This window comes from Mastigoproctus giganteus, chromosome 5, assembly GCF_048544385.1.
Source record: "Mastigoproctus giganteus isolate SK-2022 chromosome 5, ASM4854438v1, whole genome shotgun sequence".
In the NCBI taxonomy this organism is placed as follows: Eukaryota; Metazoa; Arthropoda; class Arachnida; order Uropygi; family Thelyphonidae; genus Mastigoproctus; species Mastigoproctus giganteus.
Genome location: NC_143579.1, coordinates 7,205,462 through 7,222,862, shown reverse-complemented (window position 1 = coordinate 7,222,862; position 17,401 = coordinate 7,205,462). Strand labels below are relative to the sequence as shown.

The window sequence follows — 17,401 nt, the reverse complement described above, 5'->3', positions numbered from 1 at the left end:
TAAGGCTTTAATTAATCAATATTACATCAAGGAGATGCCAATTTACAGAGTTGACGAAGTTAAAGATCTGGGAGTTACTTTTACCACTGCATGTGGGTTTGATAAACATGTTAGAAATATATTACACTAAGCGAAAAAACAAATTGGCTTCATTAAATGGCAGACATACAGATTTCAAGATACTCAGTTCTCTGTACTCCTATTCAAAACAACTGTACTCCCTATACTGGAGTTTGCTTCTCCTATATGGAACCCACACTATGCATACTTGATACAGCAAAAAGAATCTCTCCAGATGAAATTTATCCACTATCTTTCCAGACATAAGCCCATGTTTTACCATAGAATCTTCTACCGGAATCTCTGTTCCTACGTCAAGCTTCGATCTCTGGAAACTCGGCGAACTGTTCTTGATTTAAAACTGTTGTACCATATCTTCGCTGGTTCAACCTACCTGAGGATCTTCTATGCCATATTGACCTTCACGCTCCAGTGGTGGCTACTAGACAGAAAACTACATTCCACATCGGTAGTTCTAGATTAGAGATATCCAGGGACTCCTTCTTCAAAAGAACATTGGCACTCATGAACAAGTTTGACTTGGATACGGCTGTGAACAAGAAACAGTTTCACAGAACTATTTGGAATAGGTTGACTGGTTGACAGATGGGTTCCAGTCTAAAGATGTCATCATTAATTTGTGTGTGTGATGATGTCTCCTGCAGCAAACCTGCTCTCTGCGATTTTTCATGGTGCTGGACTTGACATCATGAATACCTTTTTTATTTCCGTGAATTGGACTTTTCCTATTTGAATGAACTTTCATTGTACAGAGTATTATTCTACTATTTATTTTTATGTTTTGTACAATCTTTGTTCTGTTATCTTTTTTCTGCTCTGTTATACACTTTAACTGGGCATATTATATGTTAAAATAAAATAAAATAAAAATACATGCACCTATTCTTATTCTTAGTTACCCTAACACAGCCCATGTATTTTTGTTTCATGATGACTCCTACCAGTCCCTAAAACCCCCAGCACCCCTCAAATCTAATAGAAGCAGTGCAAGAATCATTTGCACCTCTGACTGCGGCTACTTTTAACATTTTAGTCTGTGAATCCCCCAAGCTAGTATTTTTCTGACTCACATAATACTGCCTTGATAGCATCAGAAAATATTCTTGCATCCCTTTTGTTTAAGAAGTGTATCACATCCCTGTACAAGCAGTCTCTCCTGTTAACTAGCACAGACCACGCTGAGAAAACTTTTACCCCATGAGCCTTGCACAGTCTCTCCAGGGCCGAATTGATTGACAAGGCTCTCATCATATACTCCTTCCTATCATGTCTAGGCAGAGTTTTGCAGACACCTTCAAATTTAACCCTAACTCATGACATTTTTTCAACATTGACCTATACTTTGTTAAGTAAGCCTGCAGATTTCCTACTCTTAATGTCATTAGTGTCAACATGTACAACAAAATCATCCTTTGTGCCCTTAAAAGATGATATCTGCTCTTCAACGTCATCAACTTTTGCCCCTGACAGATATATCCTGGTTCTATTCCACCTATCCTTTTTCACAATATATTACCCGGCGCCCTGACAAAGGAGTCACCGACAATATCTCCTGAGGGACCAGGGCATTCTGCCTTAGAGATTGCCGCTGTGTAGCCTAATGCACAAGAAGGATCTCTGGTGTTGAGTTGGGCAGCTGAGAGCCTGATGGGTTCCCCATTTTGATACCTTCAAGGCATCCACCTGACTCTTCAAACTCTCATAAGTGCCCATCAGAATGCTGAGTTGGCAACTAATTTCTTTACATTCTCTGCACCTAGCACACAAAGACATCCTCCTTGGCTAGATCATGTCCTTTCCAGAATGATCCACAAACATTTCATAAGCCGCACATTTTTTGAGGATGTGATGCATTGGAGAACCGTTCCCCTCGGTTCTCTCCCCCCCCAGAGTCACAGCACTCCTGCTATTTTGTGCTTGTTGCATTGCTGCTCTAACCTGGGGCATGATTGAATTGATTGAATACAATGAAACTTAATAAGACTAATCAAATTAATTAATCAATTATCAATACTATACTACCTAATGGATTTCTAAATGCAGTGATACGTACTACGCTATCTAGTTTTATGTTAGCTACCTATTTACTACAATTAAAAATTTGAATTCCTGACCACTCACTCTATACTATAACAATGGCAGCAAGATTCAAACGAACAGTTTTACATATATTAAGTAGCAACCTACAAAATCTGTATCTAAATTAAAAATAACCAGCGTAACTAGATCTATAAAGCTACTTATAAAGTACGATATAATATAACAATCAAGTAAATAAAATGGCAAAGAACACATATTTCTTGAAGCTCGAATGTCACTACATCCACTTGCAATTACACTCAGTAACTTAACTGTGTAGAGCTACACTCAGGGTAGTAGAAAATGAAAAAGACCTTGGTGTAATTGTGCAGTCAGATATGAAATTCTCTGAGAGTGCAGACATGCTGCGAGAAGAGCTCATGGGAGTTTTGTCAATGACATACAGAAACTTTGCTAGCAGGAATAAGGCGGTGACTGTCCCTCTTTCTACAAGGCCATGGTTTGGCTGCATCTAGAGCAGGGGTCCCCAAACTTTTAGAGAAGCGGGCCACGTATGAATTTTTGGAATATTTGGCAGAGAAACAAATTTTATACCTACCTATATCTACAAATTCAAAAATAAATCAACAGATATGTAATATAAAATATACCAGTTTGTTTGTATCAAATTTTAATTAATTAAAATAGAATTTTAAAATTCAGTTTGCAAACGTGATGACAATATCCCGCACTTACTACATATCATATAGTGAAAGGTATTTTATTATGGAGAGTCCATCGTAAAGTGATTTGATCGTATAGTGAACCCATCGTAAAGCGGAGGTCCATTGTAATAGTTCCAATTCTTAAAGAGTCGTGTAAATGCGGATCAGTTAGACGTGATCGTATTTTTGATTTGATATATTTCATTTTTGAAAAGGTCTGCTCACATATATATGTACTTCCGAAAATTGATGCAACCTTTCTTGCAAAATTTAAAATTTTTGAATAATGTTGAATAAAATTGAATTAGATTTTTATTTTTAAATATTGTCTTCAGGGCTGAAGATCTTCAGACTGAAGATCTACCAACTCTAATTGTAAATTCTCATCAACATCATTGATGGGTACGTCAAATGGATTTTGAAAAAGTTCAAGCTACTTTCAATTATTTTTTAAATCAGAAAATCTATCCACAAAATTTTCCTGCAACAAACTAACATTTTGAACAAAATTTTCAGTGGAAAAATTACAACTAGGCATATTTTTAGATAAATTATGTGAAAAATTATTCCGAAGTAGTTGACTTTTAAATAGCTCCAGATTTGTTTCAATTGCTTTGATATTATAATGTAATTCATTGGCAAGTTTGTCTCGTCCTTGTAGTTTCATATTAAGGAAATTCAAGTGTTCACATATATCTGTTAAAAAGGCAAGGTTCCACAACCATTTGAGATCTGACAGTTCTGGAACAGGTTTCGATTTTTCGTTCATAAATAGATCTATTTCGATCCTAAGTTCAAAAAATCATTTAAACACATTACTCAACCATCATACTTCAATGTGGTACAACAAATCACCGTATTCAGCCTCAATTGTTTCAAGAAAATTTTTGAATTGCTGACGATTCAGACCAGTCTTGCGAATAAACTTTACTGTTGATATTAGAGTTGACATAACTGAATCTACGCCCAAAAATTTTCCACACAAAGACTGCTGGTGAATTGTACAATGAAATTGCATTGGTTTTTGAACATTTTTACTCTCAAGATATGTATGAAGCTGACCCATGAACCCAATTTTAGCACCATCCATCGTAACCACTGAAAGCAAATCTCAATTCAATTTGAGGTCATCAATTGCTTCTGACACACTCAAAAATATATTTTCACCTGTTGTATATCTTTCAAGCTTTTTAATGCAACTAGCTCTTCAGTTACTTCAAAACTTTGATTTACATCTTGGATATATATTAGTAATTGAGCTGTATGGCTTGTATCTTCACTCTCATCAACTGCTATTGAAAAATGTGTGAATTCACAAACTTTTTCTACAAGTTGATTTTGAACACGAATGAGAAGAATTTTCAATTCTTCTCATTACAGTTGATGAAGATAAACTTACAGACAAAATTCTTTACTTTACCTTTTTTCAGGACATACTTCTGTAATTGCCAAACAAATTCATTCTACAAATTCTCCATTCGTAAAGGCCCTTCCTTCTTCGGCAATGATTTGGAAGGCTTGAAAACTAGCTCTAACTGTAGATAAATTTTTATAAGTTAAAGTTCTAATCTTCTGTTGTTGACTTTGAAAAATTTGGATTAGTTCTTGGAGTTTTTTCTGCAGCAAAGCTTCTTGAAATTTATCGTAATTTAAGGCATGTTTTGTGGTGTAGTGACATTTCACATTATATTCCTTGAACACTGACAAGGCTTCATTGTAAATAAGACAAGTGCGAGTATCATTAATCAGTGCAGAAAAGTAATTAATTGGCCACAGCTCATTAAAAACACTCAGCATCAGCTTTTCTTTTTTTCAACATGATTTTTATGGGGTCACGGGAATAAAATAAAAATACTCGTAAATATCGAAGCAAGCAAGCACTGACATGTCTTAAAATTTTATGAAGTATTTTAACACAAATTTATTTACAAATTTGAAATAAATTTTAAAGTTTATTACAAAAAAATTTAAACAGTTGATTTTTATCAAATCGTTTCCGTGGATTTTCGTATGACAGGCAATGCAATTTTAATTACTAACAAAAATGTAACAACAGATAAAAATAGTACCTACTTAACCGACTCCAAAACACGACATTAACTTGTTGTTTTCATCCAGATTTTCATAAAACTATTTGTTGAGGCTACTGAAGTTGGTCATGCTTGCAAAGCATTCAATCAATACAACACTTCTGTATTTTCTCTTAACGGTTCATTAAACGAAACGTATACACAAGACTCTAAAAAATGTTTAACTTAGAACTTAAACAAGTGAACTGTCAACTTAGTACTAAAGAAAAATATTTAAAACATAATGGGCAGAAAGTTAACCCACTATGAAAGGAGTAGGTCTCAGTGGAGGGGACACAAGTGTCACCCAAGCTAAGGGATTAGGAAATCCCAAATTGTTGTCTCTAATGACTACTGCTGTTTAATGACAGGGTCAAGATTAACTGATTATTTTAACAATGTTTCAAAGAATAGCTTTGAGTGGAAATAACAGAATTAATATTTAGCATTAGTTGAGGCATATGATGCAAGAAAGCAAGCTTATACAGCATCAGCCAAAAAAAAAAAAAAAAAAAACACCCTTCCAATCTGGTCACTCCAAATGTTTGTCTAGTTCAGCCTTAAATTTACTTAAGCTATCAACTTCCACAACAACAGATGGAACTCTGTTCCAGCAATTAACTACCTATGTTGGCTAAAGGCAAACTTCCACACATCTATTCTATAACTGTCTCCTTTTCTCTGCTAGCAAAATTCCTGTACAGGTAGCCCTCGATTTACGTTGTGGTTAGTTTCCTGGGGGACAAACGCAAATGGAACCCTTTATATAATGGAGTGAATCAGAAATCACAGGGTTAGGTTCCAGGCACCAAAAATTTTACCTACCACTTTGCATTGATTGTTTTATTTATTAGCATTCTTCATAGTTGTAGTAATAGTCGATGGAGGCATATTCATAGCCCTACACATATTAGGGCAGCTTTCATCAGATTCTATCCTCTGAATATTGCACTAGTATTCAATGAACTACTTTTATCAGACATAGCATGTCTTTATTCTATTAAATTAAAAACTTTATAACATGATTAGAAAAAACTGTAGATGGCTGTTACTATTATTATTATTTAATTTATTAATAGCACAATTAATAAAAAAATGTTAGCGTAATAAATTTCCAAATTTATTACGCTATTTCCAAAAATGTGTAAATAGCATAAACAGCAACCAACTGAATGCTTCACCGCATGGACCTTTACCACTCGCATCCGTGAGTGACTACTTTGAGTGTGGGAATCTTTCTTGTCTCTGATACAAATGCGCTAATTGCTGATTGGCTCAGATTGTCCTAAATTACGTGAACAGTGCATGATACATAGCACAGTATGATGCCAATAAATTTTGTTTGACGATTTTAAACTTTCAATTTATAAAAAAAATTGCAAAAATAAATAAATAAAAATGGCGTTGTGGTTAGTGATCGGCGCTATTGCCAATCAGACTAGCACAAAATGAGGGCTACCTGTATATCATTGACCTGCTCTGGCAGCCTGTCTGCATTGCTCAGTAAACTTCATATCTGACTGCACGATTACTCCCATGTCTTTTTCATTTTCTATCACCTTAAGTGTAGTACCACACAGTTGGTATGTTTCTCTGGGGTTACTTCTACCCATATGCAGTACTTTGCATTTGTCAAGGTTAAACTTCAGTTGCCACTTCTCAGCCCATCTGCCCAAATTTCCTAGATCCTGCTGCAGTAGCACACTGCCATTACTGTTATTAACAACTTTGTATCATCTGCAAACTTGGATATTAAGCCTGATATACCTTCATCAATATCATTGATAAATATACAAAACAAGAGTGGGACAAACAATGAACCCTGGGGGACTCTCCACTAATAACATTAGTCCACGAAAATCAGCATCCATTGATTACCACCCTCTGTCTTCTCCCACTCAACCATCCTTTTTTCCATTGTAGCAATTTACCCTTAATACCATTCTGCTCCAATTTCTACAGTAATCTTCCATGCGCAACAGTGTCAAAAGCTTTCCTGAAATCTAAGTATATGATATCAAAATTATTTTTTCCTTCCAGTTCCTTTGTAACCACATAATAGTATCCAATCAAATTAGTCACAAAAGATTTTCCCTTAACAAACCCATGCCAACAGACCTGTTGGCATGGGTTTGTTAAGTACATGGGTTTGTAATTACAAACCAACAGGTCTGTAATTACTCATGTCACCCATAGATCCACCTTTGTGAATTGGGGGTACATTTGCACATCTCCAGTCTGTGGGGACTACTCCTGAGTCCAAAGATGCTCTAATAATTATGGCTAAGGGTTTGCTCACTTTCTTTGCTGCCTCCTTTAATATAAGTGGATAGATTCCATCCATCCCAGATGCATTTCTTATGTTTAACTTCAACAATTTCTCCTCCACTTTGCTCTCAGTTATTACAAAATCATTAAACTCCTGTTAGAGTTTAGAGTTTAATAAGCTTCTGTCCTACACTTCCTCACAGAATTCATCATGTGTGAATGTAGATGCAAAATACTCATTCAGTTTGTCAGCTATCTGAGGAGGATCATCAACAGTCGAACCATCGATATCAAGTGGACCAACCTGATTCGATTCAGCCCTTCCTCCTAGAATTTATATAAGTAAAGATGTCCTTGCTGTTTTTCTTAGCATCCTTTGCCAAAGATTTCTCGTAATCTGACTTCTCTCGTTTAATCTCCTTTGTGACTGATTACAGACTAGCTTATATCTACACCGCACAAAATTCCGCACAGAAAAAACCCCACTGTCATAAATGTTCACATGAAAAATACCACACGGAAGAATGCTCACATTATTTTTAGTTTACAAAAAACAAATTATTTCATAATGCAACAAAATATTGAATTTATGTATTTTATTTCTACTTCTATATGACGTACAGTAATACCCCGACTTACGCTACCCCGACTTACGCGAACTCGGAGTTACGCGGTTCTTGATTTTTTTCGTTTGGCAACGCTGCCGCCCACTATCTTCAAGGTCGTTTTTCATATGTTATCGATATACGGTGCGACGGCGGAGAATGAGAGCGAAAGATGAACAAAATTCAACTTTGTTGCTTTTATGTTTTTTATATCAGTGAAGGGGAAACACATTTCACCATAATAACGTAAAAACCAACACAATTCCAGCTATCGGTATAATCGCAAATGCAATTAGATCGAGTTTACTACCAGTTTATAACAGATTTCACTAGCAGAAACGCAACTGGATTTTTATTGTTTTATGGTAGTAACCCCTAGAAATGTGAGGTGTTAATAGTGTATCTCTGCCTTTATGGTGTTGTTTATTCAGTTGCTACATGCGCGCAGCTTTGTTTATGCGTATCAAGCGTGCCTCCTCGTTTTGTAATTGTGCTTTATTCCCTAAAAATGAGTAAAATACTTAATTAAAAGGTGTGAAAAGGAAACGTCCTGGTGAAGACACTGCAGATTCAGAGAGAAAAAGAAAAGCAATTATCGATAAACAGAGGCGGACTGGGTCAAAAATTCTTACCCGGGGAAATTTATAGTGGCCTCATACTATGGTTTATGGCCAAAATCACACTGGCCCACCTGGGTTTCCCCGGTAAGGCTTATGGCCAGTCCACCTCTGTCGATAGAGAAAAAATATGAAATTGTGAAACGCTTTGAGCGAAATGAAAGACCATGTGATATTGCACGTGCTACAGGCCTAAATGAAGCAACGGCGAAAAGCACATGACAATTGCAAACTTGACAGGTTGAAAATTGAAAAGGGCTCAATTGTAAAGGGCTTAAAAATTTTAGAAAACATAGACTCCAACGAAGAACGCGTTATAGCTACAAAGCAAGGAATAAAAAAAATTATTAGCTTGCTACGAAGAAATTCTGCATGAAAAAAAGAACGCGCTGTGTCGTCAGACGAATTTGTTAGATTTTATGAAGCCATCGACATCGAAATAACTTTTTTACGTAAGTCATTTGTTTTTTTTAATACATATTTTGTATTAATATGTATAAAGAACTGCAATTTTATTAATATTTTTCTTCTAAACTAGTGTTTTTGTTAGTCCTTGGTCCCAATTAAGCAAAATTTATATGTATTTATATGCAAAGTTGTACCCCGACTTACGCGAATTCGACTTACGCGATTTTCGTCGGACCCACCTATCGCGTAACTTCGGGGTATTACTGTATTTTAATATAACTTTTGATTTTAATATAAAGTAGAATATTTGGATATCAATGTTTGTAAGGGAAATTACAGAAAATAAAATGCTCTGGTTTTATTGCAACTAAAGCCTGCCTTTTATTTTATTTATAAAAATAAATTATTTTTTGTCTGTCTTACAAAGTGAACAGTCAACACTTTTTGGTTTTTTTTCAACAAACAACTAATTCAGACATATTTCAGTGATTTATTTATTTGTCGAGGATTTGAATAGAGTTTTCATTGCTATACGTTAGCCAATCTCTGCAAGTATTTCAGTTTGTCTTCTACCTGCTCATATTCATGCACAAAAGTAGCAACCAAGTCATGCAGTGCATCATATCTTCTCTTTTTCAACCTCTAGACGGACCTGCCTGTGCATTAGCCAATGTCAATCTGAGAGGCATTGTGAAATCCCTCACAGCAGTTTGTAGCTTTAAGCAACCGTTCAAGGTCTGCATCATGACGATTCCATATTCTTATTGGAAACTGGGGATCTCTACCTGCTGCACCCTCAATGTATGTAGAAAAGAAGTATGCAAGCACAGCACCTCATTATAGCTATCTTCGTCTGGAAATGTGGCAGCAAGCTCATCAAAGACACTCCTCACATCATGGACTGGGCTAATGCAGCAAGAGACTTCAGCTTGAGTTTTATATTCATATCAGTTTCAAATCCAGTCTTCAACCCAACGTTGCTGAGTTTCCTGATGAGACTCTGACACAGATGGAAATAGCAACCTTTGACCTCAATGTGTGGAAAGGCAATCCTCACTGCATTCATGCAAGCCTTCTCAAAATCCACTAAAACCTTTTGAGGCACCATATTTGGAACCAACAGCTTCATGATTTCAAACATTCTATTATAAGTATCCAAGTTCTTTTTCTGTAACAAAATGTAAATACATGGCGGATATGAGTTACCCACCTTGTCATGCCACGTATACAGTTGGTAAAACATGTTTGGAACTTTATCAAAGGTGCCATCTTCATAAATTGTATCTTTGTTCAATTCAACCAAGAGTTCTTTATCACCTAAAACCAGAATTCTGTCTGGATCATCCACACTAGAATCATGAAGTATCAGTTGACGGTACTTCTCAGGAATGTCAAAATTTACTGTTGTTGGATTAGGCAAATGGCCATCTTTTCTGTGACTGAGATTTCTCGCAAGGGATGATTGTTTGGGCATATGGGCCAGTACATCGTTACTCAACTCTGACAACACATTCCCCATCACATTATGAGGAGTAGAACTAATTACTCTCATGAACTAATTGCCTCATTGTGCTTCTGGCAACATTGGCTTCTGCTTTTTGAGGACAGGAATCATGACAATGTTTGGTTGGTTGTTATATTATTTTGCCATCTTTGGTCTTCATAACTGAATGACAACTGAGGGTGCAGCAGGTAGAGATCCCCAGTTTCCAATAAGAGTATGGAATCATCATGATGCAGCTCTTGAACGGTCGCCTAAAACTACAAATTGCTGTGAGGGATTTCACAATGCACTTAACTCCCTATTCCACTGCAGTCAGTCATCCCAGTGTGTGGTTTTTGTTTGATGGACTGAAGAGGGACCTGGCTTGCCACATACTGACACTGGCTAATGCACAGGCAGGTCCGTCTAGAGGTGAAAAGGAGAAGATATGATGCACTGCATGACTTGGTTGCTACTTTTGTGCATGAATATGAGCAGGTAGAAGACAAACTGAAATACTTGCAGAGATTGGCTAACTTAAAGCAATGAAAATTCTATTCAAATCCTTGACAAATAAATAAATCACTGAAATATATCTAAATTAGTTGTTTGTTGATAAAAAACCAAAAAGTGTTGACTGTTCACTTTGCAAGACAGACAAAAAATAATTTATTTTTATAAATAAAAGAAAAGGCAGGCTTTAGTTGCAATAAAACCAGAGCATTTTATTTCCTGTAATTTCCCTTACAAACATTTACATCTAAATATTCTACTTTATATTAAAATACAGTGGATTCTGGTTATTTGGGCCACCGGTTAAGGGGTGGCCATTTATTTGGGCAAATCTTAAAAAACAGAACCCAATCAATCAAGAAGCAAGGGTTTACTTCGCTTAATTGCGACAACATTAAGCGAAGTAACCAAGTCACAAAGGAGATTAGGCAGGCAAAGGCAGACTACGAAAAATCCTTGGCAAAGGATGCAAAGAAAAACAGAAAAGAGTTCTTTACCTATTTAAACTCAAGAAGGAAAGGGATGAATCAGATTGGTCCACTGGATATTGATGGTTCAACAGTTGAGGATCCTGCTCAGGTGGCTAACAATCTAAACGAGTATTTTGCATCTACATTCACGCATGAGGAGTTATTCAGGAAGGAGAATGATGTAGGTAAAGTAAACATTGGCAGTGAGCTGGATGATTTTGTAATAACTGAGAGGAAAGTGGAGGAGAGATTGTCGAGGATAAACATAAAAAAGGCACCTGGGGTGGATGGGATCTATCCAGTTATATTAAAGGAGGCAGCAAAGGAAGTAAGCAAACCCCTAGCCATAATTATGAGAGCTTCTTTGGACTCAGGGGAGGTACCCATAGACTGGAGATGTGCAAATGTAACCCCAATTCACAAAGGAGGATCAAAGGCTGACACAAGTAATTATAGACCTGTTAGTTTAACTTCTGTTCCAGGTAAATTAATGGAGGCACTGGTTAAAGAAGCACTGCAGGATCATCTAGACAAGAATTCAGTTATAGCTCAGACGCAGCATGGTTTTGTTAAGGGCAGGTCTTGCCTGACCAATTTGATTGGATACTATGATGTAGTCACAAAAGAACTGGATGCAGGGAATAACTTTGATATTATATACAGTAAACCCCCGCTATTCGCGGTTTCGCGTATTCGCGATCGCCGATTTAATATAAAATGAAACCTAAAAAATGTGGATTTTAAAGCGCCGTGAATATTTTCCGCCATAAAAAAAAACATAGGCGTGGCTAAAATGATCTTTCCCGGTCAAAACAGCGCTCAGTGGGTGGGGGAGAGGGGTGACAAAATCGCGAGCGTGAATGTTTCTCGCCAATCCTTGTTCAGTATGTGTTATGCGCTTGTTATGGAAGGTTTCGTCGTTTGCTTTTAATTTATATGCTTATAAATTGAATAAATTTATAAATTGATATGCTTACAAAAGTAATAAATCTACCGTTTTTCAGTGTAAAACAGACTTTTTCGAGTGTGTTAACGGAAGAATGTGACTTTATTGTGGACAAGTTCTTTCTAACCACTACAAAAATATGACTACGAATAGCAAGAGAAATGTGAAAATATCAAAGAAGGTGATGACATTAGCGAATAAAATTGAGTTATTAGATAAAATTTCTAATGGTGAAAGTGTCTCATCAGTGGCAAAACATTATAAAAATCAATGAGTCAACGGTACGATCAATCAAGAAATCGGAAGAAAAAATCCGCCGTAGTGTCCGTGAAAACGCGCTAATTGCTTCAAAAATTTGCTCTGTAACTCGTGATGTTAAATTAGAAAAAATGGAAAAGGCTTTAAATTTGTGGGTAGAAGACCGAACTCAAAATAAAATTCCGTTAACTTCACTCATCATTCGTGATGAGTGAAGTTAACGTTTCGCTTTAGCGAAACTGGTGATAGCACTGGCGGGATAGGTTTTTTAGCTAGCAAAGACGCTGGTTTGAAAGATTTGTTTGAAATTTCTAATAAATATTAAATTGTTTCTTATTTTCATTTCGATGCCATATGCTTGCATTTCACTATGTACTGTCTATGTACATAGTCATATTATGAAGGTACATATAATACCTACACAGACAAAATTTTAGACTAGTTTTTTCTTATATATTTCATACTTTGGAACGGAACCCCTTTATTACTATGGGAACCATAACTCAGTATTCGCGTTTTCGGTATTCGCGGCATTTCTCAGGAACGTAACCCCCGCGAATAGTGGGGGTTTACTGTATTTGGATCTTAGAAAGGCTTTTGATACTGTTGCACATGGAAGACTGCTGCACAAATTGGAGCAGTGTGGCATTGGAGGCAAACTGCTGCTATGGATAAGGGGATGGTTGAGTGGCAGAAAACAGAGAGTGGTAATCAATGGACACTGCTCAACGTGGACTAATGTTTTTAGTGGAGTTCCTCAGGGTTCAGTGTTGGGTCCGTTGTTGTTTTTGGTGTTTATGAATGATATTGATGATGGGATATCAAGTTTAATGTCCAAGTTTGCAGATGATACAAAGGTTGGCAGGGTTGTTAAGGACACCACTGACGCTATGCTGCTGCAACAGGATCTGGAAAGGTCGAACAGATGGGCTGAGAGGTGGCAAATGAAGTTTAACATTGACAAATGTAAAGTACTACATATGGGAAACAGTAACCCCAGAGCAACGTATCAACTCTGCAGTACTACACTGACAGTGGTGGAGAATGAAAAGGACCTGGGGGTAATTGTGCAGGCAGATATGAAGTTCTCTGAGCAGTGCAGACGAGCTGCAAGAGTAGCTCATGGTGTCTTGTCAATGATATACAGGAATTTTTCTAGCAGGGATAAGGAGGTGATTATTCCCTTGTATAAGGCAATTGTTAGGCCACATCTTGAGTATTATATACAGGTCTGGAGGCCTCATTTCAAGAAGGATGTAGAGCTGCTGGAATGGGTACAGAGAAGGGCAACAAGATTACTGAATGGAACAAAGGGTTGCTCTTACGAAGACAGGCTTAAGTTTTGCAAATTACAGAGTCTGGAGACTAGGCACCGGCGAGGTGATCTGATAGAGGTGTATAAGGCTTTGAATGGTTTGAGCATGCTCAATGCCAATGGGATTCTTCATCTTGCTCAGAATAATCAGCTCAGAGGGCATAAATTCAAATTGAGGAAGGACGGATGTCGGATAGATGTGCGGAAATTTGCCTTTGGCCAGCGGGTGGTTGGTTGGTGGAACCGACTTCCATCACTTGTTGTTGAAGTTGATAGCCTAAACAAATTTAAGGCTCAACTGGACAGGTATTTCGAGCGAACGGAGGGGTGAAATGGGAGTGGTGTGTGTTTTTTTTTTTTGGCTGATGCTGAATAAGCTTGCTTTCTTGCATCATATGCCTCTACTAATGCTAATGCTAATAAAACAATAAAAACAATTTGCAGTCACCTGTTTATTGGGCTTTTCTGTCAGTGCAATCTATCATAAACGGATAGTAAACTTGATCTTATTGAATTTGCAATAATACAGACAGCTGGAATTCCATGGGTTATTATGGTGAAACGTGTTTACACTTCCATGGAATCTTCAATCATATAAAATTAATTTTCAAAATCTTCTCTTCATTCCTATTTTTAAAGCTGCATAACTTGTTACTCCATTCTCACTTGCGCATATCGTGTTACTTGCAATTTGTGTGCCGTATTCTTTGTTATTGATTGCTTATCTTTTTATTGTTTTAAATTTTAACCTCCACCCACAAATGTCAGTGAACAGAAATGTCAACTAGTTAGTATGTACATATTACATTATTCCGATTATCACGTATCATTTAATTTTTTAATTGGTAAGGTAATAAAGGGTAAATTTGTGTTTAATATATCTTTACTTTTATAGCCTGTGGATAACATTCCTCCTATTTTCGTTAATTAGAATCACTGTTTAATAGAATTAAAATTCAATTCACAAACGTGATCACAATGACCGGCGCTTACTACACATTGTATAGTGAACGGTACATTACTATGGTGAGTCCATCATAACATGATTTGATTGTCCAGTGAACCAAATGTAAAGCAGAGGTCCATTGTATTTTTAACTATTTACGTTAAACTTCGGATAATTGGGGCAGCCACTTAATCGGGCCAAAATGCACTAGTCCTGATGTGTCCCAAATAACTGCCATCTCCATAAATTGTATCTTTGTTCAATTCAACCAAGAGTTCCCCAACACCCAAAAAAAAAATAATTAAATATCCATACTAAACTAAATAAATTGTTAAAATTTCCAACTTACCATTTTCTGGATCAGTATACAGAGCATGACATTCCTTGAGAATCCTTTCATTTACTGATAGTGTAGCCAGGTCTGCTGCATTTGCTGCATTTTTTTGTCGTACTCGGCCTGACATTCTGGTATCTATATACCAAAATTTAAGCAAAGAGTATTAACTAAAACCAGCTAGAATCATATTTACAATTAGGATGTTAATGAAAATTTTGTTGAAGTTTAGCCAGTTTATGAATTAAAAAAACATTCAATAATGAAAAGTATTACATAATAATTTTTCTTTGGTTTCATAAGAAACCAAAATGTAGTACTTAGCATTAGTAGAGGCACATGATGCAAGAAAGCAAGTTTATACAGCAACAGACAAAAAAAAAAAAAAAAAACTTCCCATTTCACTGATCCATTCATTCCAAATGTATGTCTAGTTCTGCCTTGAATTTATTTAAGCTATCAACTTCCACAACAAGAGATGGAAGTTTGTTCCAGCAATCAACTACCCGCTGGCTAAAGGCAAACTTCCACACATCTGTTCTACAACTGTCTTTCCTCAGTTTCAATCTATGCCCCCTTGGGTTTGTAATATGAGCAAAAGGAAGAATCCCATCAACATTGAGGTGTATAAGGCCTTGAATGACCTCAATCCATTCAAGGCCTTATACACCTCAATCAGATCACCTCGCAGGTATGTAGTCTCCAGAAGCTGCAATTTCCAGAACTGAAGTCTTTCATGGTAAAGGTAATACCCTCTTGTCCCTTCACTAATCTTGCTACTCTTCTTTGCATATCACCTTTAAACATGTGGCTATTAAATAACAGGACTGAGCACACAACCACCACTACACAACTAGCCAGGTGGGAAGGAGCAGCAGTGCGTGGCACATGCTTCTTGATTAGACCATGGTGATTAGACCGGGGTTCGAGCCCGTCACCACCAAATACCGAGGATGCGGAAAGGTCAGGGAATGACCACCGCATATTCCTGGAGCAATATGGCGGCCTTAGTTGCTAATGCTCCTAAAAACCAAAATAACTAACTAACTAACACACCTAGCACCACCTGTGAAACAAAGGCAGAGCACTTTGAACTTTTCCTTGGTTGTCTGCCAAGTCACACCCCAACATGCTCATTCGCTTTGCAGTGAGACAGGTTTCATTACCTTGTGTTTTTACAGTTTGCCAAAAAAAAAAGACAAAGGATAGAACAACAAATCAACCTCAAATTTTCCACAAAACTAAAGAAAACACCAACTGAAAGTTACAAGTTATTATGTCAGGTTTAAGGAGAAGATACTATGTCAAGGGATTGTGTTTATTATTATTAGCCATATGGTGTAAGGAAGCCTGAGGCTTATGCTGCACCAGGCAAAAAAAAAAAATTCTGAATTACCCTGAGAGAGAGAGAGAGAGAGAGAGAGAGAGAGAGAGAGAGAGAGAGAGAGAGAGAGAGAGAGAGAGAGAGAGAGAGAGAGATAAGTAGAAGGGAATCACCAAGAAAGAGAAAAATGATGATATTCAGCTCAGGATCCTGGGTGTGCCAAGCCCGTACTCACCAGACATGAGCCCCTGCGGTTGTTTGAATGGCATAAAAGATTTTTAGAAGGCAAAGAGAATGTGAAAGACAATGAATGACCAAGGTTATCTTGGAATCCATAAAAACTGAAGAAAATGACACTGAATAGAAGTGATCGTTGTTTAAACATTAGAATGGTTGTATCAGAACTGGTATAGAGAAAGAAACAGGCAAATTTTAACTGAAAATTTAGGCATGAGAAAAGTGTGTCAAGATGGTGCCAAAAATTTTGAAAAAAGAACAAAGAATGAGAAGACTCAAGTTTGTGAACATGTTTTGAAAAAAACTGAAGATGATCCAGACTTCCTGAGTACTGTAATTACTTGCAATGAATGTTGACTGTTTCAGCACAACCCAGAAACTAAAAGGCAGTCAGTGCAACAGAAAACAAAACAATCCCTCAGACCAAAAAAAATAATGTCAAAATCAAAAGGAAAACCGTGCTTCTTGTTTACTTCGATATTAAAGGAATTAGCATTAACAGAGGCATACGATGCAAGAAAGCAAGCTTATGCAGCATCAGCCAAAAAAAAAAAAAAAAATTCTTGCATTGCTTCTATTAGAATGGGCAGCAGACTGAAAAGCAAGGTAATGGTGATTTCCAGGACTGCTGGGAGTCATATGGCTGTATACATCTCACCAAATCAGACCGTCAATCAACCATACTACAAGTGACCCTTGCTTAACACTGATAATTCATTCCGGAAAAACAGAGTGCTAAGTAAATCAGCGCTAAGCGAGTGTCATATTCCCATAAGGTAACAG

General features: G+C 36.8%; 1 protein-coding gene across 1 annotated transcript in view; it reads right to left on the bottom strand.

Moving 5' to 3' along the window:
- The window catches only part of LOC150085147 (uncharacterized), a 307,492-nt gene that overhangs the window by 235,975 nt on the left and 54,116 nt on the right, over positions 1–17,401 (bottom strand). The window contains exon 2 of the mRNA XM_090373892.1: positions 15,073–15,195. Coding sequence (XP_090230018.1) covers positions 15,073–15,187 — 115 coding nt within the window. The 5' untranslated portion in view covers positions 15,188–15,195. The remainder of the gene's footprint in view (positions 1–15,072; positions 15,196–17,401) is intronic.